This window comes from Lucilia sericata, unplaced genomic scaffold (assembly GCF_015586225.1).
Source record: "Lucilia sericata isolate MDLA Ls3-8-SP2 unplaced genomic scaffold, ASM1558622v1 Contig000981F_arrow, whole genome shotgun sequence".
In the NCBI taxonomy this organism is placed as follows: Eukaryota; Metazoa; Arthropoda; class Insecta; order Diptera; family Calliphoridae; genus Lucilia; species Lucilia sericata.
In genome coordinates this window covers 156529-175775 of record NW_023994964.1, presented here as the reverse complement: position 1 = coordinate 175775, position 19247 = coordinate 156529, and the positions used below count along the sequence as shown (strand labels likewise).

Sequence of the window (19247 nt, the reverse complement as noted above, 5' to 3'; positions counted from 1 at the left end):
AATGAGAATCTATAATAGGGGACTTTTTGGTACTTTTTCGTCCTTCGACTGGTACTTTTTGAGTTTTCTATAAAATTTAACCTAGAAACATGAAATTAAGCATGCGGAGGCCTTAGTTAATGAGAATCTATAAAAGGGGACTTTTTGGTACTTTTCCGTCCTTCGACTGGTACTTTTGAGTTTTCTATAAAATTTAACCTAGAAACATGAATTTAAGCATGTAGAGCCCAGAGTAAATGAGAATCTATAATAGGGGACTTTTTGGTACTTTTTCGTCCTTCGACTGGTACTTTTTGAGTTTTCTATAAAATTTAACCTAGAAACATGAAATTAAGCATGCGGAGGCCTTAGTTAATGAGAATCTATAAAAGGGGACTTTTTGGTACTTTTTCGTCCTTCGACTGGTACTTTTTGAGTTTTCTATAAAATTTAACCTAGAAACATAAATTAAGCATGTAGAGCCCTTAGTAAATGAGAATCTATAAAAGGGGACTTTTTGGTACTTTTTCGTCTTTCGACTGGTACTTTTTGAGTTTTCTGTAAAATTTAACCTAGAAACATGAAATTAAGCATGTAGAGCCCTTAGTAAATGAGAATCTATAAAAGGGGACTTTTTGGTACTTTTTCGTCCTTCGACTGGTACTTTTTGAGTTTTCTATAAAATTTAACCTAGAAACATGAAATTAAGCATGTAGAGCCCAGAGTAAATGAGAATCTATAATAGGGGACTTTTTGGTACTTTTTCGTCCTTCGACTGGTACTTTTTGAGTTTTCTATAAAATTAAACCTAGAAACATGAAATTAAGCATGTAGAGCCCTTAGTAAATGAGAATCTATAAAAGGGGACTTTTTGGTACTTTTTCGTCCTTCGACTGGTACGTTTTGAGTTTTCTATAAAATTTAACCTAGAAACATGAAATTAAGCATGTAGAGCCCTTCGTAAATGAGAATCTATAAAAGGGGACTTTTTGGTACTTTTTCGTCTTTCGACTGGTACTTTTTGAGTTTTCTATAAAATTTAACCTAGAAACATGAAATTAAGCATGTAGAGCCCGGAGTAAATGAGAATCTATAAAAGGGGACTTTTTGGTACTTTTTCGTCCTTCGACTGGTACTTTTTGAGTTTTCTATAAAATTTAACCTAGAAACATGAAATTAAGCATGTAGAGCCCTTAGTAAATGAGAATCTATAAAAGGGGACTTTTTGGTACTTTTTCGTCTTTCGACTGGTACTTTTTGAATTTTCTATAATATTGATCCTAGAAAGATTGAAATTAAGCATGTAGAGCCTGGAGTAAATGAGAATCTATAAAAGGGGACTTTTTGGTACTTTTTCGTTCTTCAAAAGGTACTTTATGAATTTTCTATAATATTGAAAATAGAAACATAAAAGTATGCATGTAGAGCCTGGATTAAGTGAGAAACTATAAAAAGGGGACTTTTTGGTACTTTTTTGTTCTTCAAAAGGTACTTTTGAATTTTCTATAATATTGAACCTAGAAACATGAAATTAAACATGTAGAGCCCGAATTAAGTGAGGACCTATAAAAGGGGACTTTTTGGTACTTTTTCGTTCTTCAAAAAGTACTTTTTGAATTTTCTATAATATTGATCCTAGAAGCATGAAATTAAGCATGTAGAGCCTGGAGTAAATGAGAATCTATAAAGGGGACTTTTTGGTACTTTTTCGTTCTTCAAAAGGTACTTTTTGAATTTTCTATAATATTGATCCTAGAAGCATGAAATTAAGCATATAGAGCCTGGAGTAAATGAGAATCTATAAGAGGGGACTTTTTGGTACTTTTTCGTTCTTCAAAAGGTACTTTTTGAATTTTCTATAATATTGAACCTAGAAACATGAAATTAAGCAAGTACAGCCAAGATTAAGTGATAACCTATAAAAGGGGACTTTTCGGCACTTTTTCGTTCTTCAAAAGGTACTTTTTGAATGTTCTATAATATTGAACCTAGAAACATGAAATTAAGTACGTATAGCTCGGAGTAAGTGAGAACATATAAAAGAGGACTTTTTGGTAATTTTTCGTTCTTCAACTGGTACTTTTTTAATTTTCTATAATATTGAACTTAGGAACATGAAATTAAATAAAAGAGGTCTTTTGTTACTTTTTCGTACTTCATTGGTACTTTTTGAGTTTTCTAAAATATTGAATATATAAACATAAATTTAAATAGGGGACTTTTTGATATTGCAGATATATATACATTTACAATAATATTTATTTTATTCCATTACGATGAGGGTAGCGAAGCACACTGGGTATAGCTAGTAAATAATAATTTGTGAAATATTAGAGAATTTTTGTTAATTAATTTTAGAATTAGTTTAAAATATACTCAAAATATTATCAAATGCTTGATATTTGTATAATTACAAAGAAATAACCAAGAATTGTGAGAATTATTATTAAATATTTTTGGAAATATGTTTAAAAGTCAATTGTTTACTTTTGCATTAAAATATTTTTGTTTTGAAATGATAATTTCACAATTTTTTATTTGAGGTGTAAAAATGCGATTAATTCACAATTAAAATTTAAACCTGTAAATATACATATAATGACGATTTCTGAAAAATAAAAAAACTATAACAGAAAACTATATTCAGACGTATAAAAATACAACATTTTTTAAAAAAATGTAACTTAAGAAATTTGGCTTGTTTTAACTAATTCTATTCTTTACTAATATGTTACAGGGTCTTGAACATTTAATGTACAGCTTGGGACTGGGGCAAATTGAATTTGAAGCTTCACACACTATAGACGAGCATCATCCACACGGTCTATCGAATAATCTTAAAGATCATGAGGAAATGAAATCATACATGGATATACAAACCATAAAACTATTGCCAGATGATGATGATGTTCAAATCGCTCAGAAAAAATCTCAGGAAAAAACTAGTGGCCATGAAAATGATAGTAAAAATGATAAAGATATTATTTTAGAGTTTAAAGAAATGCACGATCCCAAACATAGACATCCTCGAGAAAATGGTAAGTAGTATTTTTAATAAAATTTAAATACAGTTTAATGACTTTTTGTGTTTACTAACTAACTATGAAAAATATTATAAAAACTCAATGTCGAGATATGAATTAAAACAAAATTTATATCCACACACTTTTTATCATCACAAAGATACATACATATGTACATGTAGAAAGGGGACTTAAATTTGTACTTGATATTACCTTGACTTTACCTCTTGGAACTTTTATCTTAAATTATAGCGATAATTAAGAATATTCCATAAAATACTACATATGTATGTACATACATAGAATACTACAGCAGCAATAAAATATTACCATTTTAAATTGGCAAAAAACATAAACAGATACTTCAGAAATAAGTAGCACGAGTATGAGTTTGAATATTTATTTAAATTTCAAATGATTTCATCATAAGCATTATTATTATTGAGTTGTTATTATTACAACGGTATTTATTTATATAAATTTTTTCAATACATATTTACACATTTAAATCGTTAATTTAATAATATGTTTACTAATCGCTGTCAATATTATTCTATATGGTTTTGTGTGACATTTTCTTGAATTAACATGCAAATCAACATATTTACTGGATACAAATTAGCAACTTTGTATTTACAAATGTGTATTAACTATTTATTATTGATTTTCTACACACGCTTTATGAACATTTGATTAAAATAACAAAAACATTTATAATTTATATGAAAGATTTACAATTAAGGAAAGGGCTGCGAGAAAACTTGCCAGAAACAAATACCTTTTAATACGCACAATTTTTGTATACACCACTAATAAAGTTGGGTGGTATGTTGATTTGGTCACTCCCACAAAGTGCTAACATCAGTCTACATTTGACCCTAGCCTCAATATAAGGTCCCCTTTAGTAAATAGCTATAAGATTTATAACTAGCTTAAACAAGTTTTTTATGGACCAAAATATTCTCTACTAAATTTTATAAGAATTGGTCCTTATTTGAAATTCCTTTTTTGTCACAAATCGTTTAAGAATTAAGGTATTAAGATTCGAAATTATTTACTCTCTCTTGCGGAAACGGAAATCTGTCTTTTCTCAAGAAAGACAAAAATTTCGACGTATACTGAACCTTGCTTCCTGGGCAAGAAGATCCCAGTGACTGACAAAGTTAAATACTTAGGTGTAATCTCGACCGGAAATTAAAATGGAGACACCACATAGAGGATAAGATCAACAAGGCACATCGGTGCTGGGCGATATGTAGGAGAACTATAGGCATGAAATTGGGTCTTAGTCCTACTATGACTGCTTTAGACAAAAAGTGCAATATCAAACTACTACAGGGAGTTCAGCGTACATGCTGCTTGGGTATAAGTGGTGCCATGTGTACTACTTCAACCAAGGCTCTGGAAACGTTGCTAGATATTCCACCCATTGAAACATATTTAAGATATGAGGCGGTGCTGGCCAAAAGCGGTTATAGGAAGGTTATACACAATCATCGGACGTGCCTGATCGTATACCAGACACAGAATATGTCGGAAACTTTGAAACGCTGATCCCAGATAGAATGTCTTGGTCAAGCGGAACGTTAGAGCAAATACCAGTAGGAATCCGTTGTTACACGGATGGCTCTAAATTGGGGGACAAAGTGGGCTGGGGTTCTATGTTGAAGACCCAGAAACAGAAGTATACCACCGTTTACCAAATCATAACACAAGCTTCCAGGCAGAAGTACGAGCAATAACGGAATGCGTAAATTGGATTAGAATAAATATGGCGCCCACAGCGCTCAATAAATTTGCCGATAGTCAGAAGGCAATTAGGCGATAGAACTAAATCTAAGACCGTATTGGATTGTAAGAAAGCTTTAACTGAATACTCTCCCAGAGGTAAGGTTCACATCATATGGGTACCAACCCACTCGGGAGTAGTCGGTAACAAAAGGGCGAATCTAATAGCTTTAAAGGGTAGGGAGCTCGAGGCAGTTAACCTGACAAACGCGAAACCATTCGACGCAACAAAAGCTGAACTAAAAATATGGGCGAGAGAATCCCATAAGGCCTCTTGGCCTAGGTGTATTACTTCGGATTTGATGTAGTATACATCCTCCTATCAACCTACCTACCTATCTACTCTCTCGAATTCTGAAGAGTTCGGTCCATAACACAGGTCAAATTTTTAACCCAGAGATCAAAGTATTATTTTCTAACTTAACTTGTGGCCTAATAATTTCTCTATCAAAACAGATTTTCAAGTTGTTGTTTCCTAAATAGCTCAAAGACACCTTTATTTATATAATTATGTCATCTGTCATTTACTCAAAGCCAGGGTAGGCGAAATTGGTACAATTCTGTGGCAAAAGTGTATAAGTTTTAGGGTGATCGACTCGATTTTTCAACCGGTTTTAAAGCCGGTTTTTTCTGCTTTACCAGTGCCGGTTTTTTCTAAATGTCGATTATTCGAATATCGAATAATTCAAACTGAATTACGTACAACATGTGTAATTCGCAGCTGAATCGCAGGCGAATCATGTCATTCAGTACGTAATTGGGGGTTGAATGATGAATGAGAGCGTGAATTACGAATAATTGCACCGTGTGAACGATTTTCTTAACGTTCGGGCTTTATTTGACCTTAGGCCCTATGTAAAGTTCCCTTCCGAAAATTACTTGAAGGCCAATAATTCACTTATAAACACTAGTATCACCGACATTTATAAGGTTAGGCCCATATTTACACTTGCCCCCTATGGTCTAGTCTACTAAATAGTCTAGGGACTAGTACATGTATGAATTAGTCTTTGGCTTGTATATGGAGTCAAGTCTTTAGAGTGGTCTATTATTTAGTCTATAGACTATTCTATTGTACAGTTTATAGAAAGTAGTCTATAAATGAATTAGTCTTTGGAATAGCATACGATCTATTCTATAGCTGATAGGTTTACTGACTAATGCCACTGACAAGGGTTTCGTTTTCATTGTTCTTCAGTTAATTTACACATATATGTTGATATTAAATTAGTATTACATTTTTTTACTTTTAATCAGAACTTTGTGTTAATATTTTTTAACTTAGTAACTACTCAAACTATTATCTAATTGTATTTGTTAATTACATACGTACATATGTAGTTACCAGAAAGCGACACATTTTCACAATATTTTTCAAAAGTTTCTATTTATCTTAATAATTTGCATTGATTTCCAAAATCAATATTTAGCTTAATAATAACTTTAATATACTAGATACATAACTATAGAATTGCGATGCATCAACTGTAACAATTATTTCAATAAAATTTACATAATTTACAAAATAAATTTAATTAAATTGTTACATTACTAAATTGCATTTTTAATATTTATTTTACCGGTGCCAAACATTTTAATTAACAAGTTGTAAAGCATCAAAACAATAATAAAGATCATTTAAAAACACGGGATTTTTTCTTTTAACAATTAGTTTTTGTAAATTATTTATTGACTTAAATAAATAAATATTTTTTTAAAATTCCAATAGTTGCTATAGTAAGTACTAGTTGTTGCAGTAAGCAAATAATATGACACAGAGTAAAATCCAAAAATTATATTTATTTGTAATTCAAGTACAAGTTCAATTATAATTTTATTTATTTTCAAGTGCACTATTATAATTATAAGTAGAATCAAACAATGAAATTCTAATTAAAATTGTTGTACAATGTTTACAAATTATGTTGAAACCTATTGTCAAGCATAAATTACATATTTATGAATGAATCTAATATGTAAATGATTAGAAAATAAACTGAAAATTACATTAATGAATAATAAATTATTCTACACGTTTAAAATTAATACTGTATGTATATAACGGATATTAAGTTGGAATGCATTACCCACTGTTTTCTCAACTTTTATCTTTTCATATCTACCATCAAAAAAGATTTTGTAGAATTCGTTTTATACTTGACCTAAGCCCCACTAAATGGCCCTATTCTAAAAATCTCTCTTATGCTCAGATTAATATCAATATATGACGTTTTGAGGGCAAATATATGTAATATTCAAAATAGTGGAATATGATACTCTTAGGGCGGTTTTTTGAGTTGACAATTAAATGCCAATTAATAATCAGATTAGTTAATCTGATAATAAATTTAATCTAATGTTAATCTCCTTTGATGTTTTTGAGTACAAATTGCCACACAAAAACACCAACAACGTCACTGTTTGCTATCAAAACAATGCATGTCTTATAAAAAAAGAAGAAGACAACTGTAATATGAAAATTAAAGAAAACTTAAATTAAAAACAAAAGAAATAAACATTGTAATGCTTATACTAAGGCCACCACCAAAGCCGATAAAGTTTTCGGAATAAGTCTAAAACTAATTGGACAATGTTCGGGACCTTACTAAAGAACCGTTTAGGTCAGGACACTTTTCAATGTCGAAATAAAGAGGATATAGATGCCAAAGTGGAAACGTTCACAAGTGCCCTGGTTGAATCGTTCGAGGACAGCTGCCCTCTGCGAGAGCGGAGATCTGCCCAGGAAAAACCCTGGGTAACTGGGGAGATCCGGAACCTTGGGAAGACTCTTCGCAAACTATTTAATCGGGCACGGCGTAAAAAGACCGCAGTATACTGGGATGAGTATCGTAATAAACTTGGTGAATATAAGAAAATCGTTCGAAAAGCCAAACGAGACTCCTGGAAACTTTTCTGTGAACAGGTAGATAGCGTAAATGACGTATCGAAGATAAAAAAATTCCTATCCAAAACTCATGTCCAACCGGAATCTATGATCGATGACACGGGCAGGAGGCTTGAGGATATGGAGGAGACAATGAAACTCCTAATGGATTCTCATTTCCCACCCGGTATATCGAATAACATAGATGAACCGATATTGGAGGAAGGGGAGGGTAACACGGAAATAGTAATTACAACTGACATGGTGAAAGGGGCAATCAAGAGCTTTGCTCCCTATAAAGCTGCAGGGCCGGATGGAATTTTCCCGGCACTTTTGCAGATGGAGGCGGGACTGGTTTCCGTACATCTGTCACAGATATTCACGGCATGCTTAAAATTGGCATATACCCCAGTTAAATGGCAGGATGCAAGGGTAATATTTATACCCAAACCAGGGAAACCTAGCTATGCGACACCTAAGTCCTATCGACCAATAAGTCTTACGTCCTTCCTACTTAAAACCTTGGAACGGATAGTCGATAGCATGGTTAAAAGCAGCATACAATACAATGACCTTAAATATAAGCAGCATGCTTATGTAAAGGGACGATCGGTGGAAACCGCTTTAAATGAAGTTGTCCACTACATAAGTGAATCTTTCGATAGCAAACTGTATACACTGGCAGTATGCATTGACATCGAAGGCGCTTTCAATAACGTGCACACTGATACCCTTATCCAATCCCTAGACCAGTTTTATGTTGACCGGGTGCTCCGTAACTGGATCAACTACATGCTAAGGAACAGATGGATAAGCTGCGAGATGTACGATATAACTATCAGGAAAAAGGTATTTCGCGGTATACCACAGGGTGGCATTTTGTCACCTTTACTCTGGGTCACCACGATTAATAGCCTCCTAAGGACCCTAACCGAGAAAGGACTTAGACCTGTCTGCTATGCAGACGATGTCGTAATACTTTTAAAGGGAAAGGATCCAAATTACTTGTGTAGAAGAGCTGAGGAGGCTCTGAATACGGCCTTGAGCTGGGCTCAACCGAGAGGCCTCAATGTTAACCCGGCGAAGACGGAAATCTGTCTTTTCACAAGAAAGACAAAAATTTCTACATATACTGAACCTTGCTTCTTGGGCAAGAAGATACCGGTGACAGACAAAGTTAAGTATTTAGGTGTAATACTTGACCGGAAATTAAAATGGAGACACCACATAGAGGATAGGATCAACAAGGCACATCGGTGCTGGGCGATATGTAGGAGAACCATAGGCATGAAATGGGGTCTTAGTCCTACTATGACAAATTGGCTTTATAAAAGTGTAATTAGACCAATTCTAGCTTATGCTTCAATAATCTGGTGGACTGCTTTGGACAAAAAGTGTAATATCAAACTACTACAGGGAGTTCAGCGTACATGCTGCTTGGGTATAAGTGGTGCCATGTGTACTACTTCAACCAAGGCTCTGGAAACGTTGCTAGATATTCCACCCATTGAAACATATATAAGATATGAGGCGGCGCTTACAGCCGAACGGCTCTTTACTTTAGGCGAACTGGCCAAAAACGGTTATAGGACACGTCATCAATGTATACTGGACACATTGGAAGGTTATACACATTCATCGGACGTGCCTGATCGCATACCAGACACTGAATATGTCGGAAACTTTGAAACGCTAATCCCAGATAGAATGTCTTGGTCAAGCGGAACATTAGAGCAAATACCAGTAGGAATCCGTTGCTACACGGATGGCTCTAAATTAGGGGACAAAGTGGGTCTGGGGTTCTATATTGAAGACCCAGAAACAGAAATATACCACCGTTTACCTAATCATAACACAAGCTTCCAGGCAGAAGTACGAGCAATAACGGAATGTGTAAATTGGATTAGAATAAATATGGCGCCCACAGGGCTTAATATATTTACCGACAGCCAGAAGGCAATTTGTGCGATATCAGGTGATAGAATTAAATCTAAGACCGTATTGGATTGTAAGAAAGCTTTAACTGAATACTCTCCCAGAGGTAAGGTTCACATCATATGGGTACCAGGCCACTCGGGAGTAATCGGCAACGAAAGGGCGAATGTAATAGCTTTAAAGGGAAGGGAGCTCGATGTAGTTAACCTGACAAACGCAAAACCATTCGACGCAACAAAAGCTGAATTAAAAATATGGATGAGAGAATCCCATAAGGCCTCTTGGAATAATGAAACGGTGGGTAGAACCACAAAGATTCTATGGGGTGACCCTGATGAGAGCAAGACGAGAAATCTTCTCAAAATGAGCAAGTCTGAGGTTAGTATGATGGTACGTATTCTCAGTGGACACACAGGATTACGAGCACATCTATACAAAATTGGACGTGCGAATTCAGACGAATGTAGAGCATGTGGAGAGGACAGTGAAACTCTGGAGCACTTTCTTTGCCATTGTCAGGCATTCGTCGAAGTTAGATCCAAGTATCTTGGAAGTGATGTTATTCCGGAAATAACATTCTTAACCAACACCGATTGGAAGATTCTTAGGAATTACGTCCAGGAAACTGAGTTTCTGAACATTCAGTAAACAATTTTTTTTTTTTTTTTTTTTTTTTTTTTTTTTTTTTTTTCTTGAATTGGAGCGCACAACAGGCCCGATAGTGGCCTAGGTGTATTTCTTCGGATTTGATGTAGTATACATCCTCCTATCAACCTAACCTAACCTAACCTATTTTTATAAAAATTTTATAATTTTTTGCATCAGCTGTTTACACTTTTACATATCTTGCTCAAGTTTAAGCAGTTTACGCTAGCAAACAAAATTTAACTAATTGATGAACATTCGATGATTAATTTTAATTCAATCGCTAATCGTTTACCTAAAGATTGTCTCTTACTTGTTTCCTTTTAACTGCGGTTAAGAGAAAAATATACATAGAAGCGTAAATTAGAAATAAGAGCACTAATCGCGCCCATAAAACTTAAGCAGACATATAAGTTTTATGTAGAAGTATACAGAGGGAAAATGAAATATACACGCCTGGTACCAAATTGACACAAAACTGTTCATAATTTTTCAATACCATCCGTTGTCAAAGTATATACATACGTACAACAACACTATGTAATGTTGACAACATTGCAACAATTCGTTGTCGAAATCTAAATTTTATACACATCCCTTGTCTAAATGTTAACAAACGTGGTAAGATCACTATTGACAAACAATCCGTGCCAATAGTGAACTTACCACGTTTGTTAACATTTAGACAACGGATGTGCATAAAGATTTCGACATCGAATTGTTGAAATGTTGATAACGTTGTGTTGTCGAAAGCCTTTCAATATTTAAGAAAAAATAGGAAGAACAGCAATAGAGGACGTGTCAAAAGTGTTCTAATGAAGATTTTTTCTATTGTTATGAGGGTAGCGAAGCAGACTGGGTAAAGCTTGTCTCAAATAAAATACACTTATGAAAACTTTAGAAAAATTCCATATTTGTAATTTTAATACATATAATTTGCATTTAACGAAACGGAAATACATGTTTTGTTAACTAAAATATCGCAAATGATTTGAGAAGCATTCCAGTGATTAAATTAAGTCAATTGATAAAAGTCAGTTATTTTTTTTATTTAAATTCACTGGCTAACTTATAAAAATGTTAAGCTTTTTTAACTGCGATGTGCACTTTTTTATGAAAGTAAATATTTAATAAATTATTCTTAATAAATTCCAAGAAATTATCTAATTATGTTGACACAGACCACATTTATCAGCTGGATTATTTACATACAAAACAATCATAATGAAATAAAGTATAATTTTCCAGAGCCTTACAAGTAACTAATTAAAATGTAAAGTTGACAATTATTTCAAATCACTAATTAGTCTATATAAAAGACAATAATCTACTTTAGTAAAGTGTTTAAAACAGAATAATTTGTATTAAATGGCGGCACATGTGACACATTACACGGAAGCAGTGATGACACTTGTTGACAACACCATACAAAAAAAAAAAACAGTTAATTATATGGCGCGCGCGCCATCACATACATAAATATTTAAATGAGGGCATTGCCAGACTGCAACAAATATTGCATATATTTCGAAGGCTGCTAATCGGAGGGTTTATTGCATTATATTGTGCACAATGCGAAATAATGGAGAGAATTCTTCTTTATTATATCAAAGTCAGTCAGTTATTCAGTTAGTCAGTCAGATTGTTGACATACCAACAATCATTGTTCTACTACGGACGAGTGAGTGGATATCCATATATTAAATAAAATGGCTATAAATTCTCGACTTAATTGTTGTTGTAAAAGCAATGCGTAAATTAAAAATATTTGCACGTAATAAAACTGTTTTCAACGTTACCAACACACGTGAACAATTTTCCATTTGAATTGTAAGAATACGAGTGTGTATTTTATTTATTTTTGTATTTATTTATGAATAAATAAAACAATCTGTTTTCAAATAAATATACGATGTAAATTTTTTTTAAATATTTACATATGTACATCGAATATTTGTAAACAAAAAATGAGCGAACGTTTTAATCCACTGTGCATGATTTCCCGAAAACAACAAAAGAAATGTTCTAACCATAATTATAAGCCTTATAAGCCTTTTGTTATTATTTTTTTAACAACAAATCAATCATTTATGCCAATCACAAATTTGAACAACAAAAATATTACTAACAAGTTAAACATATCATACTCTACTCTTATTAATTATTTATTTTGTTTTCTTTCTTACTTTTGTCCAAAACCAGAAGCCACCTTTGATGGAACTCCATTGTCTGCGAATGTTTGTTTGTCGCCGAAATCCCTTTTGCGTTTGGTTGTCGACCACGATGATTTGCATAAACGTAAATTGTATAAAACATTTACATCATCTTCTGCAGCTGCGTCATCCTTAAACGCAAAAATGGAAATGAATAATCATGATCATGATTTGGAAGAGGAATACAATCATTTCATTAATAATGTTCGTTTAACTCCAGTAGCCTTTATGAAATTGTGTCCAGCTCTATTGGCTCAAATAGATCAACAAGTGTGTATACAATCTCTTCCTATGACGCATGCCAATTCTTCAAAGGGTGTTTTGTGGAATGGTAAGTTGTTAATAGAAAGCATTTCAAATCGGATATTACCACCAAATATATAGACTAGATTGTAGACTAGACTGTAGACTAGATTGTAGACTAGACTATAGATTAGGCCTTAGACTAGACTTTAGACTAGACTATAGACAATACTATAGACTAGACTATAGACTAGACTATAGAATAGACTATAGACTAGACTATAGACTAGACTATAGACTAGACTATAGACTAGACTATAGACTAGACTATAGACTAGACTATAGACTAGACTATAGACTAGACTATAGACTAGACTATAGACTAGACTATAGACTAGACTATAGACTAGACTATAGACTAGACTATAGACTAGACTATAGACTAGACTATAGACTAGACTATAGACTAGACTATAGACTAGACTATAGACTAGACTATAGACTAGACTATAGACTAGACTATAGACTAGACTATAGACTAGACTATAGACTAGACTATAGACTAGACTAGACTATAGACTAGACTAGACTAGACTATAGACTAGACTAGACTATAGACTAGACTAGACTAGACTATAGACTAGACTAGACTATAGACTAGACTATAGACTAGACTATAGGACTATAGACTAGACTATAGACTAGACTATAGACTAGACTATAGACTAGACTATAGACTAGACTATAGACTAGACTATAGACTAGACTATAGACTAGACTATAGACTAGACTATAGACTAGACTAGACTATAGACTAGACTAGACTATAGACTAGACTAGACTATAGACTAGACTATAGACTAGACTATAGACTAGACTATAGACTAGACTATAGACTAGACTATAGACTAGACTATAGACTAGACTATAGACTAGACTATAGACTAGACTATAGACTAGACTATAGACTAGACTATAGACTAGACTATAGACTAGACTATAGACTAGACTATAGACTAGACTATAGACTAGACTATAGACTAGACTATAGACTAGACTATAGACTAGACTATAGACTAGACTATAGACTAGACTATAGACTAGACTAATAACTAGACTATAGACTAGACTAGACTATAGACTAGACTAGACTATAGACTAGACTATAGACTAGACTATAGACTAGACTAGACTATAGACTAGACTATAGACTAGACTATAGACTAGACTATAGACTAGACTATAGACTAGACTATAGACTAGACTATAGACTAGACTATAGACTAGACTATAGACTAGACTATAGACTAGACTATAGACTAGACTATAGACTAGACTATAGACTAGACTATAGACTAGACTATAGACTAGACTATAGACTAGACTATAGACTAGACTATAGACTAGACTATAGACTAGACTATAGACTAGACTATAGACTAGACTATAGACTAGACTATAGACTAGACTATAGACCTAGACTATAGACTAGACTATAGACTAGACTATAGACTAGACTATAGACTAGACTATAGACTAGACTATAGACTAGACTATAGACTAGACTATAGACTAGACTATAGACTAGACTATAGACTAGACTATAGACTAGACTATAGACTAGACTATAGACTAGACTATAGACTAGACTATAGACTAGACTATAGACTAGACTATAGACTAGACTATAGACTAGACTATAGACTAGACTATAGACTAGACTATAGACTAGACTATAGACTAGACAATAGACTAGACTATAGACTAGACTATAGACTAGACTATAGACTAGACTATAGACTAGACTATAGACTAGACTATAGACTAGACTATAGATTAGACTATAGACTAGACTATAGACTAGACTATAGACTAGACTATAGACTAGACTATAGACTAGACTATAGACTAGACTATAGACTAGACTATAGACTAGACTATAGACTAGACTATAGACTAGACTATAGACTAGACTATAGACTAGACTATAGACTAGACTATAGACTAGACTATAGACTAGACTATAGACAAAAGTATAGACTAGACTATAGACTAGACTAGACTATAGACTAGACTAGACTATAGACTACACTAGACTATAGACTAGACTATAGACTAGACTATAGACTAGACTATAGACTAGACTATAGACTAGACTATAGACTAGACTATAGACTAGACTATAGACTAGACTATAGACTAGACTATAGACTAGACTATAGACTAGACTATAGACTAGACTATAGACTAGACTATAGACTAGACTATAGACTAGACTATAGACTAGACTATAGACTAGACTATAGACTAGACTATAGACTAGACTATAGACTAGACTATAGACTAGACTATAGACTAGACTATAGACTAGACTATAGACTAGACTATAGACTAGACTATAGACTATACTATAGACTATACTATAGACTAGACTATAGAATAGACTATAGACTAGGCTATATACTAGACTATAGACTAGAATATAGACTAGAATATAGACTAGAATATAAACTAGACTATAGACTAGACCATAGACTAGACTATAGACTTGACTATAGACTAGACTATAGACTAGACTATAGACTAGACTATAGACTAGTTTATAGACTACACTATAGACTAGACTATAGACTACACTATAGACTAGATTATAGACTAGACTATAGACTAGACTATAGACTGGAATATAGACTAGAATATAGACTAAACTATAGACTAGACTATAGTCTATTACTATTTTGAAATAGTACTAACTTATAACAAAAAGAATACTTTTTAGGATTTAAAGTACTAAACTATTGACTAGACTATAGACTAGATTGTACTCTAGATTGTAGACTAGATTGTAGACAAGATTGTAGACTAGATTGTAGACTAGATTGTAGACTAGATTGTAGACTAGATTGTAGACTAGATTGTAGACTATATTGTAGACTAGAGTGTAGACTAGATTGTAGACTAGATTGATGAATAGATTGTAGACTAGATTGTAGACTAGATTGAAGACTAGATTGTAGACTAGATTGAAGACTAGATTTTAGACTAGATTGTTGACTAGATTGTAGACTAGATTGTAGGCTAGACTATAGACTAGACTATAGACCTGACTAAGACTAGACTATAGACTAGACTATAGACTCCTATGACTTAGGAATAGACTAGACTGATAGACTAGACTATAGACTAGACTATAGACTAGACTAGACTAGACTATAGACTAGACTATAGACTAGACTATAGACTAGACTATACTAGACTAGACTAGACTATAGACTAGACTATAGACTAGACTAGACTATACATAGACTAGACTATAGACTAGACTAGACTATAGACTAGACTATAGACTAGACTATAGACTAGACTATAGACTAGACTATAGACAGACTATAGACTAGACTATAGACTAGACTATAGACTAGACTATAGACTAGACTATAGACTAACTATAGACTAGACTATAGACTAGACTAGACTATAGACTATAGACTAGACTATAGACTAGACTAGACTATAGACTAGACTAGACTATAGACTAGACTATAGACTAGACTATAGACTAGGCTATAGACTAGACTAGACTAGACTATAGACTAGACTATAGACTAGACTAGACTATAGACTAGACTATAGACTAGACTATAGACTAGACTATAGACTAGACTAGACTATAGACTAGACTATAGACTAGACTATAGACTAGACTATAGACTAGACTATAGACTAGACTATAGACTAGACTATAGACTAGACTATAGACTAGACTATAGACTAGACTATAGACTAGACTATAGACTAGACTATAGACTAGACTATAGACTAGACTATAGACTAGACTATAGACTAGACTATAGACTAGACTATAGACTAGACTATAGACTAGACTATAGACTAGACATAGACTAGACTATAGACTAGACTATAGACTAGACTATGACAGACTATAGACTAGACTACTAGACTAGACTAGACTATAGACTAGACTATAGACTATAGACTAGACTATAGACTAGACTATAGACTAGACTATAGACTGACTATAGACTAGACTATAGACTAGACTATAGACTAGACTATAGACTAGACTATAGACTAGACTATAGACTAGACTATAGACTAGACTATAGACTAGACTATAGACTAGACTATAGACTAGACTATAGACTAGACTATAGACTACTAGACTATAGACTAGACTATAGACTAGACTATAGACTAGACTATAGACTAGACTATAGACTAGACTATAGACTAGACTATAGACTAGACTATAGACTAGACTATAGACTAGACTATAGGTAGACTATAGACAGACTATAGACTAGACTATAGACTAGACTATAGACTATACTAATAGACTAGACTATGACTGACTAGATACTAGACATAGACTAGACTATAGACTAGACTATAGACTAGACTATAGACTAGACTATAGACTAGAATATAGACTAGACTATAGACTAGACTATAGACTAGACTATAGACTAGACTATAGACTAGACTATAGACTAGACTATAGACTAGACTATAGACTAGACTATAGACTAGACTATAGAACTAGACTATAGACGACTAGACTAGCCTATAGACTAGACTATAGCACTAGACTATAGACTAGACTTATAGACTAGACTATAGATTAGACTATAGACTATACTATAGACTAGACTATAGACTAGACTATAGACTTAGACTATAGATTAGACTATAGCTAAACTATTAGACTAGACTATAGATTAGACTATTAAGACTAGACTATAGACTAGACAGATGGCGCAATATTTCCGCCTTAAAAATTACTATAAAAACATTAAACTTTGCTAAAAATGTTTTCATATTTTAAATATGAGTAATTCCATGACATAATAAATTACATTTTCTTTGAAATCCCGCTTATTAAATTATTTAAAAATTCTATAAAAGCAAAAATTTTGCAGAAATATTTTTCTTGTTGTCACGTGCGAAACATTGTCCAAAAGCATACCATGTAGCACTAAATTCTACACAAATTTCCAAATAATTGACTTTATTGTAAATATTTTGTTTAAGCACTTGCTAATTGCTTTTATCAATATGTATTTCAAAAATTCCCCAAATTATGTGTTTTTTTTGCAAAAATACGTTGACTATACTCATGAAAATGTATTCAATTGTTTTTAAAAATTATAATTGTTTTCTTCTTATTTTAGCATGGATTTACGCAAGTGCTTCCATTTTCATACTCTCAGCTTGTGGACTTTTGGGAATTCTCTTGGTACCTTTGATGAAAACGGTAGCTTATCAGGAAATACTTAACTTCTTGGTAGCTGTTGCTGTAGGTACACTAAGTGGTGATGCTTTGATGCATCTCATTCCGCACGCATTGGCTAGTCAACATTCGGCACCCGAATCCCATGAGCATCATCACAAAGAGGAATCCTCTCATAAGCATGATACAAGCGTGATATGGATTTGTGCTTGTGCCTTTTTCACTGCCTTATTTATGTACATCATTGAAACGCTCTTGCCATTATTGAAAGGTGACAATGCCGAAGGATCTCATGGACATAGTCATCATAGTCACAGTCATCCACCAACACAAAAGAATAATGAAAAACCCTTAAGTAATCCCATGCCAGCGTTGGGCTCTGAAAAGACCCCCGAGCCTTCAACAGCCGATGTAGGAGCATTGAATATTATGTTAAATGAAGCCAAACTCGATATGAAAAAACCATCAAGACCTTTAACGCCTGTGGCTTTTATGGTAGTCATTGGTGATGGTTTGCATAATTTAACCGATGGTTTAGCTATAGGTGCAGCTTTCGCCTCTGATCCGGTCACGGGCTTGGCAACAGCATTTGCGGTACTTTGCCATGAATTACCACATGAATTGGGAGATTTTGCTCTACTGCTACAAACTGGAGTCTCCATGCGTAGAGCTATTTGTCTGAATATTGTCAGTTCAGTTTTAAGTTTTGTAGGCATGGCCATTGGCCTCCTTATAGCCAATCTACATACGAATATGACTCAATGGATATATGCCGGTACTGCCGGTTCTTTTCTATATATAGCATTTGCCGATTTGGTACCAGCTATGGCCAACGAGGCCAAGGGTAAATTGAAAAGTTCATTAGTACAAGTTATAGGCATAATTATCGGTGGCCTAATAATGTTAGTCATAGCCATTAATGAAGATGCATTAGAAGAACTGTTCAACTGATAATATAATTATATTAATAACGCCTATTTAGTGCCAAATATTACTATGTTTTACAAAGTAAATGTCCTCTCATTGTCTTAGCAATTAAGAATAATTAGCTTTAAATATTTTATCCATTTAAGAAATAATCAAGTAAACGAACAATTTAGCTTTAAGTAAAACGAATTTCTAAAATTAATTTTATTTTAATTTCAATTAAAATGCGATATAAAATATTTTATATTAAAAACAGCTTAATATACGACCAAAATATAAATAAATATTTTTAAGTAAAACTCTTAAAAAATGTCTATTATTATCTTTTATGCGTAATTTAAGGTAGCGGTTCTTATGTA

General features: G+C 33.2%; 1 protein-coding gene across 1 annotated transcript; it reads left to right on the top strand.

Annotated features, from left to right (window-relative positions):
* Positions 1 to 2716: 2716 nt before the first annotated feature.
* On the top strand, positions 2717 to 19190 carry LOC119609436 (zinc transporter ZIP6; the record flags this gene model as incomplete). Its single annotated transcript, XM_037964202.1, has 3 exons — positions 2717 to 3017; positions 12457 to 12798; positions 17903 to 19190. Coding segments are annotated over 3 exons (1653 nt in total), but the record flags the coding sequence as incomplete, so codon positions are not given.
* Positions 19191 to 19247: the final 57 nt, after the last annotated feature.